The sequence below is a fragment of the Lethenteron reissneri genome, chromosome 14, assembly GCF_015708825.2.
Source record: "Lethenteron reissneri isolate LAM-NWPU_2019-01 chromosome 14, ASM1570882v1, whole genome shotgun sequence".
Taxonomy (NCBI): domain Eukaryota; kingdom Metazoa; phylum Chordata; class Hyperoartia; order Petromyzontiformes; family Petromyzontidae; genus Lethenteron; species Lethenteron reissneri.
The window spans coordinates 4,760,013-4,777,538 of NC_083792.1; the positions used below are offsets into that span (position 1 = coordinate 4,760,013).

The 17,526-nt window shown below is 50.0% G+C and overlaps 1 protein-coding gene across 1 annotated transcript in view; it reads left to right on the forward strand.

Moving 5' to 3' along the window:
- The window catches only part of LOC133342273 (homeobox protein prospero-like), a 122,917-nt gene extending 105,691 nt beyond the window's left edge, over positions 1-17,226 (forward strand). The window contains exon 5 of the mRNA XM_061551331.1: positions 15,547-17,226. Coding sequence (XP_061407315.1) covers positions 15,547-15,732 — 186 coding nt within the window. The 3' untranslated portion in view covers positions 15,733-17,226. The remainder of the gene's footprint in view (positions 1-15,546) is intronic.
- Positions 17,227-17,526: the final 300 nt, after the last annotated feature.

The window sequence follows — 17,526 nt, forward strand, 5'->3', positions numbered from 1 at the left end:
GTTGCTCTGGAGGCCGGCAGACCGATGATCGATGTTCGGTCGCCGCGTTGATGGCGTTCTTCGCTTTTTCACTCAACAAGGGTGGGGCCACGTGAAGGCTGCCATCGTCCACTCAGTGTTCGCCAATCATCAGGCATGCGCTGCGCGTAGCTCCGTATTGTATTTGAAATGGAGCAGGTTGTGGGTAAATGTGGAAAGGGGCAATGATGTAGTTAGGGATGTGAGGACTGGAGCTTGTAGGCTACGATCTTGCCTTGGGTCGTCGCTTTGGAGACCGGGAAGACGTTGATCATTCAGTCGCTGGGGTTGACGATGGCAGGAGTCGCGATTTCTCACCTAGCAGAGTGGGCCGTGGTGTGAAGGCTTGGCCATCTTACGCGCCCCTTTGCCCTGCCTAGGAAGTCCTTCCAAAAGGCTCAAAAAACAAGATGTCACATTCTTGGTTCTTTCGGTAAAGTCACGTAGAAGGGAAATAAGAAAATAATAATAAAACATAAAAAATATATTATTTCCCTTCTACGTGACTTTACCAAAAAAAAACCAAGAATATGAATTCATGCAGTCACGAAAGCTTTAAATCGAAATTTAACAAGACGTCACCTTGCACGTTTGTTGCGATTCAGTTCCCGAAGGCATTTGCGTATCTTTACACTTAGCATCTTAGCAAACCCCGTTACTGGTCGCCAACAGCACGTATGACAAAATCACCTCGAATGCACGCGATCTAAGACGGATCTCGGAGGCTATGAACGGTTGAGGCTGGTGAGCGATTGGACGAGTGACTGCCCGGATTACCAAGGTGCTGTGGGCTTGGGCTGCGTGGTGGCCAGGAGATGGCTGCACAGCGATGAATTCCCGAACTCCATTTGTGTGGCGCTTCGAGTGTTCACGCCGCGTTCACATGGCGGGTTTTCTCCAGGCGCTCGAGTTTCCTCCCACGCGAAGCCAAACTTTCATTCATGAAATGAGTCAAACCAGCTCCCCAATGCGGGGGCAAGTTTCTAAAATCCTTTCATCCTCTGTCGAGTAAAAGTGATTACACCACAGTCGTAGGTTCAATCGGTAGGTCACGTGTCGTTCAGTCAAGTGTGGGTACTCCCGCGTCTGCCGAGATGTCGGGGAAGAGTAGGCCAATTCCTTCGAGAGGGGTCCAGTGGAAGCCCCTTTCCGCCAGCAGGGCTGCCCACGCAGCGAGGCTTCCTTCCATCGGTGACGAGAGAATGAGGACACATCAGCGATGGACGTGGCGTGCACTTCCATAATAATTAAGATAATAACAGAGGATGAGAACAAACTGCGGAGCGAGAGAGGCGCGCCGACTTGGTTTCGTGTCGCCGACGCGAGGGCTGGGTTCGGCAAAGCGTCTCGCATGACCTTGCCACACCACCGCTCGCTCCGTCCCACCGCACATTAGCAAGCTGGCACGGTACTTTGACTCGGCACGCACGACTGGAGTGGCTCGTGCGCCCGAGACGGGGGCCACGCGGGGAGCGAAGGTGCAGCAGACGGCTGTGGAGGCGCCAAGGCAGTAGCGGCGCAGGAGAAGGCAGTAGTGGCGAGGCAGTGGCGGCGAGGCAGTAGTGGCGAGGCAGTGCCCACACTCGCCAAGGCAGTAGCAGCACAGGATGAGGCAGTAGCGGCACAGGGTGAGTAGTGGCAATGAAGTAGGGGCAAGGCAGTGGCGGCAAGGCAGTAGGGGCAAGGCAGTATCCACACTCGCCAAGGCAGTAGCAGCACAGGACAAGGCAGTACCCACACATACCCAGGCAGTCGTGGCACAGGACGGGGGAGGCCTCGTCCACTCTTTCAACAAACTCCGGCCCGGGTTTGTCGGCCCATCGGCGTGACGTCGCCGACATTAAACCCCTTTTAGGTGCTGCCGAGTGCTTCCGTTGAAAGGGAGCCGCGTGCAAGTTGCTTTTGTGAAGCTTTCTGTTGGAGGTGCGATATTTCACCTGCCCCCCCCCCCCCCACCTGCTGCCACTCCTTAGGGATTCCACGAATTGTCACGAATCGGGTGTCATGGTTCCGTTCAAAATGGACGTGTCTTTTTTTTCAATCGTGGGTGATGCAGGTCAGGGAGACCAATTACATGCAACGTGTACTAATCGGAGAGCATTCATTTTTATTTCAAGTGACTTGATGTGCTGTATCACAAATTTATTAACCGATATCAATCAATTCATGAATGCAAGGGGAGGCCCCTGCTGTCAAAAATGTTCTTATGACAAACGGTTGGTCCACGAAAGTTTTTTGCCCAGATAATTCTATTTTCAGGGGTGCCGTTGAGCATGCAAGTGAGCAGTGGTGCGTAGAAGCTAAACTATGAATTAAATTATTTTTATTTTACCAGGTAAAGCCCACTGAGCTATATAGCTCTGTTGCAGAAGCCCCGTGGCCACAAATAATAGCTCAACGAAGTGGCTATCGCGTGGAAATGTATAGCCGCCAAATACTCTAAACGCGACCTCCTGCATACCAGGCGAGGTGGTTAACATCTCGCAACGCGTGGATGGCATGGGCCTCCTCGTGGTGGTGCCGGATGAAACTCGTGTGGGGCTTGTAGCATATGTTATAAAGGGGCCCTAAATAAAATTTTAAAAAACGTAAATATTAAAACACAAATGTTTTACTTGCACAGTAAAGTAATTGTATTTTTTCATTTGCTATACAGCCAGATAAAATGACAAATCGCTAACCTTAAACACCCAGTCGTTCATAAAGTTGAAGGCGGTATAGTACTATAGTAATAGAGCAAGTGCAGAATCACTGAACCAGAATTGATAGCTTGAAAGCATTGAAAGTGCGGGGCCCGTAGCATTAGTAGCTACTTTTGCTACGAGGATAACACTGGTCAACACACTTTTTCTGGCATAAGGTATTCCAATGGTTTTAAGGTAATTTTTGGGTGCTGATTCCAAATCTGGCATCAGTTTTTGTCTATCACATCAGAAGAAAAATATTAAATAAATGTGGATATCTACATAAAATGATATTATAAACACACTATCCTAAAAATACAGCACCATATTTTAACACTAAAGCAGTCACTGACTCGCAACAACTTGCAATCATAAGTGACAGAGTTAATTTCGGGTAAAATCTATGAAAATGGGGTATTCCGATATCATAAAATGAGATATGATAGAGCAAATCTGAGATCAGATTTGTAATCAGCACCCTGAAATTAGTCTAAAACAGCTGCAAAAGTCCAGGCCAGAATTTTTTTTTTTGTTGACCAGTGTGGTGACATCGTGTCGCTCACTCTGCCTTCCCACACGTTTTTGTAGGCCCCGTGCCTGGGGCCCTCTCTGGCACCCGGACCCTGGTTGTGCAGCAGCAGTTCCAACTTCTCATCTCTGCAAGTTGGCACTGCTTTCGTAGGGGTAAGGGGGGGAAGTCGATAAAGTTCGTCCTACGGGAGAGGTGAGGGATGGATTGGGGGGGGGGGAGATTTGGCCACTGCTCACGATGGAATTTCCATCCCAATGTAAATAGCAACGCCCACCCCCTCCCCCGCGAGAAGAAGCGCCGTACTTCGAATGTGTGTATTTTGAGATGGACAATGCCGTCTTAAACACCCAAAGCGGTGGGGTTTGGTGGCAGCAGATATGCGTTAACTTTTCCTCCAGGAGCAAAACGTGTTCCTCTCCCTCCGCCGTCACGTCCACCGCATTTCTCATTTGTATCGTCTCTCGTGCGTGTTGTTACTCAGTTTGTTGGGGTTTTTTGGACTCCTTTGTACAGTTCAGTTTGCTCCATGAGTCGAAATTTAACATCGTAATCATCTTCTTGGTTCTTTCGGTAAAGTCACGTAGAAGGGAGGTCACCTGAGGACGGCTGCTTGCGTTGTGGCCGAAACGTCGTGAGAATTATTTTATTATGTTTTATTTTTATTATTTTATTACCTCCCTTCTACGTGACTTTACCGAAAGAACCAAGAAGATGAATCCCTGCAGTCACGAAAGCTTTAAATCGAAATCGTAATCATCATCAGCCATTATCTATCCACTACTAGATGAAGGCACTCCCAAGCCGGTCTCGTGTGATGTACTCAGTTCCTGCCACACTGCCCTGGCCAAGCCGTGCCTGGATTGTACATATTATTATAATTCTTATCGTTTGTGTTCTAGAGTTGCTTGCTTTGTTAAATTATAACAGAAATAACAATTTAAAGCCCTTTTGTCAATCCATTGCTGGGTGAGGGCCTCGCGACGGCTCGTGGGTTGTGATGGTTATTCGACCAACATTCACCGTGATGATGAGTGCCGGTTGGTGAATGCTGGCGGCATTGACATGGGGCGAGCGTAGGAAACGGGAATTCATGAATACAGTACAACACCTTTCTTGCTGACCTGCCCTCTTCTGCCCACAATGTAGCCCCCGCAGCCTATAACACCTATTGTGCATGGCAGTCGCCCATCAAATCGCCATCCAGGCGCAGCCCTGCTTACGAGAAGGCAGCTTGCTGGGTCTGGCGAGCTCAGGGCGCGCACATTTCTACCGGCTATTTTGGTCATTTGCCGGCGTCTCAATTCACCGTCACCAACGTGAGCTCTTCCTCACGCACCACGCTCACCACACCGCCACCGTCGCCTCCACCCACGTCCACCACCGCCGTGACACCGCTGTGACAAGCGCCCCTTCACGCGCGTGCCATGCGTGTGCCGGAGGAGGCTGCTTTGTATAAATATACCGAGTGGGAGCCGTCCCGTAATCTCTCCGCTGCCGCCGCTGCCGCCGCTGCTGCTGCAGCGTTTTAGAAAATTCACGACGAGAGGCAAAGTTGACAGAGAGAGATAAAACGGCGGCTCATTCCTTGGCGTCTGCGATGTTGGGTTTGCTCTGCTGGGGGGGATTTTTTTTTCGTCTCTTAATATTAACTGGAGAAAGATACAACCCAAGGGCTGCAGACTGGCTGTAAACACCGTGATGGTAGTCGTAATAATAATATAATATTTAATATTGGAGCGGCAGGGGAGGAGTAGCACAGCAGTCAGCGCACCGCGCTATGAACGCGGCAACCTGGGTTGGTTTCACGATTCTGGCCAACATTAGTGCTAAACGATGTCTGAACCCCGTCGTGGGCTACCCCCCCCTCCCTCCTTCATTTTCATAACCTACACTGACCAGCGTAGTGAAGTATGATCCAACAACTTGCTACATCGAACCCGCATGGGGGCGGGGGGGGGGGCTTCGTCCGGCAGTGTTTAAGTGACAGCTCATTCAGACAATAGTAACAGAATTACAATTCAACTGTAATGTTATTGTTATTATTATAATTTCAAGAAAAACTTTTTGGAAAAATAACTACATTCACTATCTATTGCCTTAACTACAGTTCAGCTTGTTAATTTCAATTCCGACAAACAATTGGAAGACATCGCAACGTGAAGTTGTGCCGGAAGTTGAAAACGTCTGGCAGTGTGGGTAGAGTTTAGGGAGTGTAAGAGGATGGACAATGGAATAGATGATTGGGGGGGGGGGATGGGGGGGTTAGTGGGGGGGGGGCACAGGACCCCTAAACCCACTGCCCCAACTCACTGACAAAACAGTCCAGCCTATGGTCCGATATAAATGAAGTTGACCGCACACGGCGATCACGATGATAAACCGCGTACACTTTGGATACACATCCCACGGCTTTGTCACTGGTAAGCACAAATCGTTAAGGGCAGATAAATGAGTTCTTTATCATATCTTGCTCCGGTACAATTTCACCCGCTACTTTAATAGCCCCCCGCCACCCGTCATTGAATTACCGAATCACAGGGCCTTTAATTAAGCCCTAATTGGGTTGTCACTTTTAATCTGTCGGGAATTTCAATGATGCCACTTGGCAAGAATCTCAGACAAACGGTCAATATCTATATTTTTTTGCCAACGGGACAAACGGCGCTGCCATCCGTCTGCCTGAAACATGATTATTGTAATTGTCCTTCGAGCCCGCTTCACAAATGGCACGGGGTTTTTTTTCTGGAAAAAGAGAGCGAGAGAGAGAGAAGAAGAAAAAAAACATATATATAAATAAGTGCATGAATAATGATAAAAAAAATAAGCGGAGGTCCTTTTTTTTGTTCCCGAAGTTTCGATCGTAGTGTTTGCCCACTCAGATAAGGACATGAAAAGGGGGCCATCAGACAGACAGCCTGCCAAGGGCCTCGGACTGAACGTTCAAGCCCCTAGCTCGCTTTATCAGCCCCCTTTTGTGTGCCGTGAACCTTTTGCCGAGGCTTGCAGTTTTTGCTTATCGAACAAACGGAGCATTTGCTTATAATTTCATTATTTCTCTCCTGCCGCTTGCTTATGTTTGAACTGAAAAAAAATTTGGCTGCGTGGACCTTTCGCCGTAAAAAAAAATCCCAACTTAAGTCATGGGGACAAGCATCTGCCGATGATGTTCCGTGTTTTACAATGCTTTGTATTACTACGACGCATACTCGTGGTTGTTGTTGTTGTTGCCTGTTACAGAAACTTGGCCGAGAATTAGTTTAATGTTTCGTCCAGAGTTTAAGCTGCTACTTAAAAACGGAGTTCTGCTTTGCGGGCCTAGCCACCACAGTGCCTCCCATATATATTTTGCACACACGTGTAGTTATATATATGGGCTCTTATACAACTATTATTAATGTAGCGAAGGAAAAAGGCACAAAAATCACTTATCGATCACCATCATTATGAGCAGCAGCAATGAACTATCCACTGCTGCTAGATGTAGGCCCCCCACGATGCCGCCATCCCTCGCAGTCACGCAATACAAGTGTCCATCCAACTCCCGCACGTACCCAAGCCGATGTCATCACTTCGTCTCTACAGTGGACGTGCTCTCGGTCTCCGCTCCTTCGGCTGCCACTCCGTAATTGTTCCTGCCCACCGGTCATTATCTTTCATGGCGACGTGTCCCACCCACATGCACGTGCTTTACTTGACGTTCAACGATTTTTTTTCGATTTAAAGCTTTCGTGACTGCAGGGATTCATCTTCTTGGTTCTTTCGGTAAAGTCACGTTACTTCCCTTCTACGTGACTTTACCGAAAGAACCAAGAAGGTTCAACACGATGTCTATGAAACCCTGATACGCGTGTCTCCGTTCCTGCCTCCGAGTGCAATAACAAGCGTGCAACTCTCCATTGGAACGAGGACAAATCTGCATTCAATGGGTGACAGCTTTCAGTAGTCAGGCGCCTCGTTTGTGGAATGTCCGTTAGGGACGTTCCGTCAGTCGAGGTTTTTAAAGCTCGTCCGAAAACTCATTTATTTTCTCTTGCATATCCATCTGTGTTGGGTTTTTTTACTTTTCATGTCAAGAGTTTTGTTTTACTGGGATTGTGTTGCAAAGCGCTGCGAGGCCTTGTGTGAATGGCGCTCTGTGGAAAAAAACGGAGTCTTACGACGTTTCTTCGCACAACGTTCAGCTTTTATTCCGTGCGCTCTCTCTCTCGTCAGTGTACGTGCTCTCTGGTCCGTATGTGTCCTAGACGCAGACGACGACCGGCAACATGGCCATGATGTGTGTGTTACGTGTCGATCATTTACTCGAACAAAAATCGCTTTGATGGCACGCAGCTCCGAAGCAAACGAATCTTATTTTCGAGCGTGGGCCTTTCGACGGTTGGCACGAGGTCAAATCCCTCCAGCGGGAACGGGGGCGGGGGGGTGTGGGGTCACATGCCAATACCGATACGATAAGACAACACACTCGAAGTCGTATCCCAAAACAGCAAAAAAGGTTCAAATGTTGTCGCGAGGAGCAAATGACGCAGGCGAGGATGAGAGAGAGAGGGCGAGCGAGATAGACACGCGAGTTATGAGAATGTTGTAACAGTTTCGTGACGCCCACTGGGATGAAAGGCATTGTGCAAACGTGAAAATAGGCAGCATCGCCACGTGTAGGGACAGGCAAAGATGTAACAAATCGGGGATGTTTTTAGATTTCGTGTTTTTTTTTAATGAGCGACAACTTTAAAATAGGATTGGCCGATGATCGCACTACACACGAAAAAGTACGCTCATTTTTGGCATTTCCCAAGGTTACGCGTCGCAAGAAAGATTGCGCGAGCGTCAAGGATGTGTACACCGGCGCAAATGCCTCTCGGTTTTTGCGGCACACGGCAAAATAGGCTTGCCGACTTTGCCCTGTGCAGTTGATCCTTCCTCGTACGTTTACCCGAACCGGGATATGTACGATAATTATTTAAGTAAATGGGTTACCCCTGCCATCGTCGGTTCGATCGCTCGGCTAAACTCGGATAACACGGAAATAGTTGCAAACAACAAGTCTCGCTTTCTGTTTGGCACGTGTGCCGCTGGACGGGTGGCGATGGGTGGGACTTGGTGATTTCATTAGCATCGTCGGCCGCGTCATACTCTGGGCGTGGCTTGCAGGGGGGTTTCCAGCTTTCACGAGCCAGGATGTGGAGGGGGAGGTGCGGCCGCTATTTTTAAAGGGGCCCGAGTAATGGAACACAAAAAGAGCAGTCGATACGAATGTAAGTGGATTTAGTTGTTTCAGCTCTAACGTGTATTCCTTTCTCTCTTTCGTTCCTTCCTTGAACGCTCGCGTTATCTCGTTGTGCCCGATGTTTGTCTCACACCTGTGATGAGCGCGGTTGGCTAGAAGTTCAACATACTTGCGTGCGGAAAACAACAACCCATTAGAATAGAAATTGGCCAAAGAGCCACTCCTGGTAAGCAATCTTGAGGGACTCGGTGAGGAAATCAGTGTCGCGCTATTTGGAGTTGTCGGGGGAGGGGGGGGGCAGCTGTAATTAAACCAAGTCAGCTGCACAATTAGCCCAGGTGCTCGCAAGCACACAGGTGCGCACAGAGGCAGGTGGATCCATGAGCTCACCACGTGGAACACTTTATAAATGAGCTCAATGTTCCCGACGAACAAACACACATGTACACACACACACACGCGCGCGCACGCATTGCACTATGCACAGTAGCCGAAAGATACAGAGCCAGCCAAAGTGGCAGAGCAAGCAGGCTCAGAATCGGAAGGTCGCGAGTTTAAGGTTCGAAGTTCACAATCTTTGATCTTTATTTATCCTGGAGAAATCCGATGAGCTGTGAAGCCCTTTTTTCCCACAAATGTCTAGTAGACTGGGGGTTGACCCAGCCCCATCATCCCTCCGGGGTCAATCAAATGAGTACCACCTTTGTGACGAAGTCAGTAGTAGTTGTCCTATCGGGTAGGCTAATCTCACCCCCCCCCCCCCCCCCCCCGTCATAGGAATGTGGAATTTCCACCACTGGCTCAATGGCTGTAAATAGGAGATGAGCTTCACACAGCGTCAGTACTCATTTGAGCAGGACATCAATCTTGCCTTTTTGTTTTACCTAAATTGGCTTGTTCCAAGGTTTTTACATTTGACAGTGGCCTTTGTGTAAACATAGCTAAAATGCACGCACGTGATGATGGTGATGATGATTGAGGAATGGATGATGACGATTATAATAATGTCCAGGTGTAAGCAACTTGTTTTTCGAGTGAATGCAACTGCCTGCCCTGTGGCCTCTCCCACCCCCCACCCCCCACGTACATTAAGAAACCCGCTGCTTTATATGTGTACATTAGCCGAATGCATTCACATTGGGACAACGTGAGTAAGGCTTCATGTTTTATAAATAAATCAATAATTGAGTGCATCGTATTAGGCCACTTGGAGCTTCGCAAAGATGGGATTTACACTCCGACACTTTTAAAGTCTGAGATCAACGCATCGCGCGTGTTACAACTTCAACCCGTCGAGACACTTTATACGATAGCTTTCACGCCACGTTTTTGCAATACAAATGTGGATCTATATTGCATCAGCATAGCTGCTAGGATGACCATGAAGAGTCATTCATTAATAATAATAATGTTCAGCCCGTTGTTAATCTCTCGCATCTCCCCCACGCCGTTGTTGTGTCGGTCGTCAAGGAGGGGCTGTAAGACCATAACTTCGCCATCCTGGTCATCATTGTGGGTGAGTGAAGAGGTGGCACCCTCGGCCATATCAGATATTTCGCCAACAAGAACACGGACCCGCCAATGCGGCACCGCTCCGCCCCAAATTATAACGACACGGCAACAGATATAATGACCGACGTAACGGCCAGCAGCGGTCTATATTAAAAGCGAGTGAAATGTCAGAGGTGCGCTGTGATGCCAGCATGCTGCTCGTAATCAGAATGTTCCAGAAAGTTTTGATATTTTTTTATTCAAGAACCCAGAACACGGATATCACAGAGGTAGTTAACAACGCGGCACTTAGAATTCTCCCGTGACACGTAACGATAAAACTAACAACAACAAATAACGAATAATATACCGCCACTACTAATAGCTACGAGTTGATACGAATTATGGAGGCGCACCGCCTTAGTGTAGGGCAGCTTTTCAAGAGGCGTTCGCCACGAAGGGCGGCGAGTTTTCTCGTGGCAAGGGGCACACCGTGGCCACGAGTGATCAAAGGGCCCTCGGGGGCAAAAGCGGGCGGCGCCTTTGCCGCAAACAACCGCGGTGGATCCCAACACTTAACATTTCAAACCACGGAGCGGTGGCCTCGCAGGTCTCTCTCTCTCTCTCTCGCGCGCCTCCTCAACGCCGTCCCGTCGCTATCCCTTTGAAGGTGGCGAGGAAGAGGGAGAGAGAGAGGACTTCTCTATTGCCTCGTCCCCCGTTGCCTGCCGGTGGCGTGGGTGGGACCGGGATGGCCTGCGAGGGTTCCGCGTGGGAGTTAGTTAGGCGCGGGGATTTTATTACAGGGGAGGAGGAGGAGGTGGTGGTGGTGGAAAGAAGCAGAAGGAATTTGAACTTAAGACTTCTCGACTTAATCAAGGAGTCTGTGGTATTCCTGCAAACTCATTTCATGGGTCTGCAGGGGGAAGCATTAAATATATAAGGTCGGTGTGTGGGGTGTGTGGGGGGGGGGGGTACAAAAAAATGAAGTAACTCACTGATTGGAGCATCACTCCCACAACACGGAGAGCACATTTAATCCACTCTGCCTTTTGATCCAACCGTTTGCAATTTATTGGCTGGCTAATTTCTGAGGTTGTAACTTAGAGAGAGAGAGAGACGGGGGTGGGGGGTCACGGCGTGTCCGGAACATTTTAAGCGGAGTGGGGGGTGGTCGGTGTGGTGGGGGGGTAGGGGTGGATCACTCCCACCCCGAAGCACGAAAACAAAACACTATATCAATATCTCGGCTTGGTCAAGGGTGAAGAGAAGGGTTCTTGGCTTTTTCCGAGACTTTGGTTTCCAGAGTGAGTCACTGCGGGGAGTACACAATCGCCCGGCACTCTCCCACAATTTTTTTCAGGCGCGCGCACTCCGATGTTTAAAAACGTTAAGATTTCGACACTTGCAGCTGGATAACAAAGCCGCGGGTGGGCGGGCAGACTTGGCTGCCTGGCTCGCCAGGCTGATTCTCCCACCGTTAAATGAAAGTCCACCGCGCGCATTGGGTTCAAATTAATGCGCTCAGGTGAGAGGCGCGACGGGTTGGTGCCTTGCCTTCGACTTTTTAAAGTAAAAAAATTATTCAGCTGCCTTCGGCTTGTGTACGCTGCCGTCGAAACTTTCAAAACATTTCCTCCTCCGCGGTTTATCTGTTTCTTTTCTGTTCTTATCTCATTTCGGGAAGAATTGGGGATTTGTTTTCTTATATTTTAGTGGTTCATAGAAATACATTGTCGTATGCGTCATTATAAGAAGAATAATAACTAATGTTATTCTGTAGTTGCCCAGGGAAGCCTCGCTGAGTTTCAAGAGTTTTTTTTTGTAATTAGTGCTTGGAAATTTCCATTAACGGTGGCGAGATGTTAACTATCTTGCCTGGTATACAGGAGGTCGTGAGTTTGATCCCATCCCCTACGCCTGTATATTTGCAGGCGTAGGGGATGTTCTCGCTGTGGTCAAGTGGATTTTTCTCCGGGTCCTCCGGTTTTTCCCTCCACATTTAGAAACATGTGTTTAGAGTATTCGGCCACGATAAATGTCCACGTGATAAGCCACTTCGTTGGGATATCATTTGTGGCCAGGTCGCTTCTGAAAAAGAGCTGTATAGTTCAGTGCGCCTTATCTGGTAAAATAAAATAAAAAATAGTTTAATCGTTTAGTATTAGGAAACTACTGGAGCTATGCACTTTTAAATCGAGATTGAAAACTAATTTCTTTAGAACTGCTTTTTGCATTTAGTTTTTCATCCTTCCATGGCACCTCCGATTAGCACGGTTTGCTAAGTGCGGTGGTGGTTCGAAAGAAGTCCAATATGCATGCATAGATACAACCTGGAGAAAACCTGGAGATTCCCCGGAGAAAACCCACCACCGCGCTTACAAGGAAATAGGACTCGTCACCGCCATCTCCTGGCCACCTCGCACGATTCTCCAGAGCAATGTTCTTCACGAATTTTCAGAAGGCGGGGGGGGGGGGGGAGGGGCACTCTCGGCGATGAAACATCATCAGTGAGGGCCGCCACACACTTGAAACCATTGCAGGTTTTGACAGCAGCACCGTGTGGGGGTGTTTTCACAATTTGTGTAATTGTCGGGGCCTGCATGTCAGGGGGCCACTGGCGTCCCCGCGGGTCTTGCAATGAAGAACACTGATCTCGTGATCTCGTGATCTCGAGTGACAAAACAACAAGGACCGGCAAATGAGTTTGCTTGATTTTGCAAAAAAAAATTCATGGAGTGTGACGGCGCAGACTCCAAGACTGCGAGCGTCAAACACTGAACCGCAGACGCTCCGATCTTTGCCGCGAGCAAGTCCACAAACCTCACAGGTAGCGAGGTCACACGGTGAAATGCTGCTTCGGCACAGCTTTCGTTTGCCGTGACGTTTTATTTTTTTCGTTTCATCCCCCCCCCCGCCTCTCTTCATTGCAACTTTAATTCGTGGCTGGCAGGATGGAACCCCGCTTGGGTGTTTGTTTTTTACGTAGCAGGAAGTTTATATCGTTTAACACCACATGTGCTTAACCACACAGCGCCCCAGTCTTCTCGCCCGAGCTTTATTCCATTTACAGGAAGCTTTGGTGCCTCGTGCGTGTTTGTGTTTAGAGATTTTGGAGCGATTATCATCTCAGGTTCGGGGGCGACTGATTGATTTATTCAGTTCAGTGGAAAAGGCTTTTTGCGTTTCCAGTAACTAGTCGGGGGATTTCGAATGAAGGTGTGGTCACACATGACCCCAGGCACTTTTGACCAAATCTGCTAATGGTGAAGATTAAGCGCGTTATTGATCGCCCCCCGACGCGAGTGTGTGAAACGCCGCGAATAATGCCGGATCAAAGTCTCGCCGGCCGTGGTAGCGGCCACGGCGGCGGTGATAACAAGACATCCACACGCGTCGGCTTCGGGAGCCGCTGGGGACGCGGCGAGCAAGGCAGAGCCGCCCAGAGTTTGCCGAGAGCGCCGACCGCTCGCAACGCTTCTCACGGCAGGAGACGGCACTCAAAGCAAAAAGTGCGCGTGGTTGGTTGGGTGGTTGGTTGGGTGGTTGGTTGGTTGGTTGGGTGGTTGGTTGGTTGGGTGGTTGGTAGGGTGGTTGGTTGGGTGGTTGGTTGGGTGGTTGGTTAGGTGGTTGGTTGGGTGGTTGGGTGGTTGGTTGGTTGGTTGGGTGGTTGGTTGGGTGGTTGGTTGGGTGGTTGGTTGGGTGGTTGGTTGGGTGGTTGGTTGGGTGGTTGGTTGGTTGGTTGGGTGGTTGGTTGGGTGGTTGGTTGGTTGGGTGGTTGGTTGGGTGGTTGGTTGGGTGGTTGGTTGGGTGGTTGGTTAGGTGGTTGGTTAGGTGGTTGGTTGGGTGGTTGGGTGGTTGGTTGGTTGGGTGGTTGGTTGGGTGGTTGGTTGGGTGGTTGGTTGGGTGGTTGGTTGGGTGGTTGGTGGGGTGGTTGGTTGGGTGGTTGGTTGGGTGGTTGGTTGGGTGGTTGGTTGGTTGGTTGGGTGGTTGGTTGGTTGGTTGGGTGGTTGGTTGGGTGGTTGGTTGGGTGGTTGGTTGGTTGGGTGGTTGGTTGGTTGGGTGGTTGGTTGGGTGGTTGGTGGGGGGGGTGGGGAAGCGGTAGCGTAGTGGATCACGCGCTACGCTACAGACCCCGGAAACATCGAGTTCGCTTCCAACTCATGGCCAACGTCGGTGACGAATATCTGAACCGTTCCTGAGGCTCTCCTAGGTTTACTCGGCCACAGATGAGTACCTTGTGCGGTGTGTTCATATCAGCACTGGAGAGGTGGCCCGGCGTGGTGTTGGTCACTTGCACACTCGTGTGACGTGCTTGCTGACAGCACTTGCCCCAACAGTTTTTTGAGGCAATACGGGGGATCTTTGTCTTTGGGGGTAAGGGGGACGCTCCCCTGGGTGAGGTCTTTACCTCTGTAGCTTGCACTTCCGATTAGCACGGTTGGCTACGTACGGTGCAAAAAAAGTTCAACACACCATACGTAAAAACCTTGCCGGATGCAAGAAAATCGTTAACGCTCTCTTAATTACAACTTCGAAAGTGCTGCTTGTTGCTGGCAGCTTGGCAATGTTCGGCCTTTGGGCCTGAGCTCAGTCTATATATGTTTACATGTCTAATACAAATCTTCACATGCAACCAGCATGTTTATCTATGATTGTATATGTTAGTCTATGGGTCTCTATGTATGTCTATGCATTTCTACGTGAGACTCTGTGTTTCTTTGCAAGTCTATGATTTTATACGTGGGTCTATGGATCTCTATGCAAGTCTGTACACAGCACTAGGTACACACACCTGTGTACATGCCATATATGAGATGTTATTGGGTGCACAATGGTTCCGATTCAGGGTCTTCATTTGATCCAAAAATCTACTTCGTTTTTGCCGTTGTGGTGAATATGGAAATTCTCCAGTGGCTGAAAGTTTTATATACAGCCTATCGTCACCATCGCCAGCCATGACCTCGCCACTGCTGGATGAAGGCCTCCCTCACGGCTCACGTGAAGCAAAAATCCGCGTGGCTCTCGCAACACGAGATAATCTCATCGCTCAATCTCCTAGCCAGATGTCATCTGGGACATTTTCTCTTTATTTTTGGCTGCTTTTGGATGTCCAGCCCATGCACGCTTACATTTCATTTAAACACTCTACGCTGTTTTCCGTCCCGTCCACGTTGTTTCCTCTTCAAGTCTCTCGGTGTAATTCCCAACGCGCACCCCTCCCAACGTTTCTTTGCGAAGTTCCGAATTTGATCCATTCTCTTTTTGTCATCGTCCACGTGACCGATCCACGCACCGCAACAAATCTTCCGGGATCGATAACGTTTCTTCAGCACGTATGCATGCGGAACTTCTTTCACACCGTACTCAGCCAACCGCGCAAAACGGAGGTGCAAACGAGTGAGAGACTCGATTGCAGTGTCAGCATAACTGGCGTATGGTTCTGTGACGACGCCGCAAGGCTCACAGAGCCAGCCGGGGGCACACACCGCTGCCGATCCTTGCGTTTCGATCCTGACACCCCTCGTCGCCGTCCGTGTCTCCCTCTCCATCTCTCTCCGTGTCTCTCCGTGTCTCTCCCTGTCTCTCGCCAGGTTCCCGAGCGTTTCCTGGAGGTGGCGGAAATCACCCTGCGCGAGTTTTTCTCCGCGATCCAGGCAGGTAAGGACGTGGACCCGTCATGGAAGAAGGCCATCTACAAGGTGATCTGCAAGCTGGACGCCGAGGTGCCCGAGGCTTTCCGCTCCCCCAGCTGCCTTCACGAGCTTCTGGGCGACTGAGACAACATTCGCTTTTGTCGTCCGCGGAAAACATCTCCACCGCGACCACCGCCACCACCACCACCGCCGCCGCCACCGCCACCTCGTATTATCTCCTAACGCGACCACCAACAGCCCGGCAAGCGGAGCCTCTTTTTGATGACACGGAGGGGGAAGCTCTTCGTCGAAGCCGACGGAAGATCGGATGACGTTTGTGAAGGCCTCTGCAAGGTCGGCTTCGAGGGTGGGGGAGACTTTGGCCCCCACTGCGAGGCGGTTCCAGCACTACCGATGGACTTGACTCCCGTTTGCGGGGGTTCTTGATGAGAATAGATATAAATTAAGCATTTCTTCGGGTTTGTTGTTACTCTACCACGCCCCCGCCACCCACCCTCCCACCCCCTCTTGCTGGGTGCGACCGAACCATATTTTCCCTGAATACGAGTACTTAAATCGGAGAGAGAGAGAGTGGGAATTATAGTGATAATAATGAGTTAGCCGTCATCACGTGGATTAAATAAAATGTCCAAATTCTGCATCTTAATCCAACTGCTCAAGCATCATTAATCCTGCAGTCCCGCATTGCATCACGGGTCAGTTTTGAATTTGCGAATTTCCCTTTGATTCCCCCCCCCACCCCTCCCACCCCGGCCACTTCATTGTCGTTCATTCCTACGCTCTCGCGGTGTCAATTTCTGCATCGACAAAAAAAAAGGTCGACGTTTCAAACTACGATTGACGTCTGTCCACAGCAGTTTATATCTCTCTCGACATACATAAAGCAGCGGGGTTTTTTTTTTTACACATTTGGTACTCAATTATGAAAAACAAAAAAAAACCCAAAAACAAAAACAATGATAAGAAAACAAATATATTCCTACGTTCATTGCGAATGGGCCGTGCGCGTACACTCAGGCCGTGGCAAGGCCTGCGTGCAACATTCGCCGGTTTTACGCTTCAGAGAGGCTTTCTCCGTACGTCGTACGCACAACAGGGGAAGAGCCGTTGATTGGACGGAGGTCGTTTTTTTGTGCGTTCCTTTTAACCAACCGGTGAACCGAGGGACGATTCATGAATCGAACCAGCCGTGTTCTTTGCGTTCACCTCCCGAGGGTGAATGTGAGCGGCCGGGTTTTAGTTTGAGTCTCGAGTCAAGCCCACGACGCAACAAGCGCTCGCCGCCACCGTGCGTACGTCGCAGAGTCGGCGGGGACTTAGAAACCTGCGTCCGACAGGAATTTTATCCTTCTCATCGACGCCCCCTGACCCCCACACAACCACCGCTAATCTACGACGCGCTAAGCCCGTTAGCCACGTCCATGTCAATTGGCGTTCGCGAAGCTAGAGGTACAAATGAAGCCAAGGTTTTGACTGCATTACAAAAATGGTGCTTTATCCCAGGCGGCGTGCAGAGAGGGTTGGCCGGAACTTTGTGGAGTCGTACGACTTGATCCAGGAGCTCTGCGATGCTGGGCCAGGTCAACCCGTGCCTATCGCCGTGAGCCACCGCTAACAAGGCGGGTGGGGTGGGTGGGTGGGTGCGACGAGAGGAGGGGGATGGGGTTCTTCGGTGTCGCGTTTGGGGCTGGGGGTGTGGTGGCGGATGGGAGACGGGGCTGTCGTGGAGTGGGGAGTGGGGGGGTGGGGGACACGTGGGAGAGCGAGAGGCGGGCGCGGGAATCGATGTGAAATGAGTTCGGAGCGTTTCAAGTCACATCCACAATCCACTGCTTGTATGCCATGTCAGTCGTGGGGGGCTGTTTGACCATATTTCACCACAGTGGTCAGTGCGGGTTGGTAAATGGTGGGGCCCGG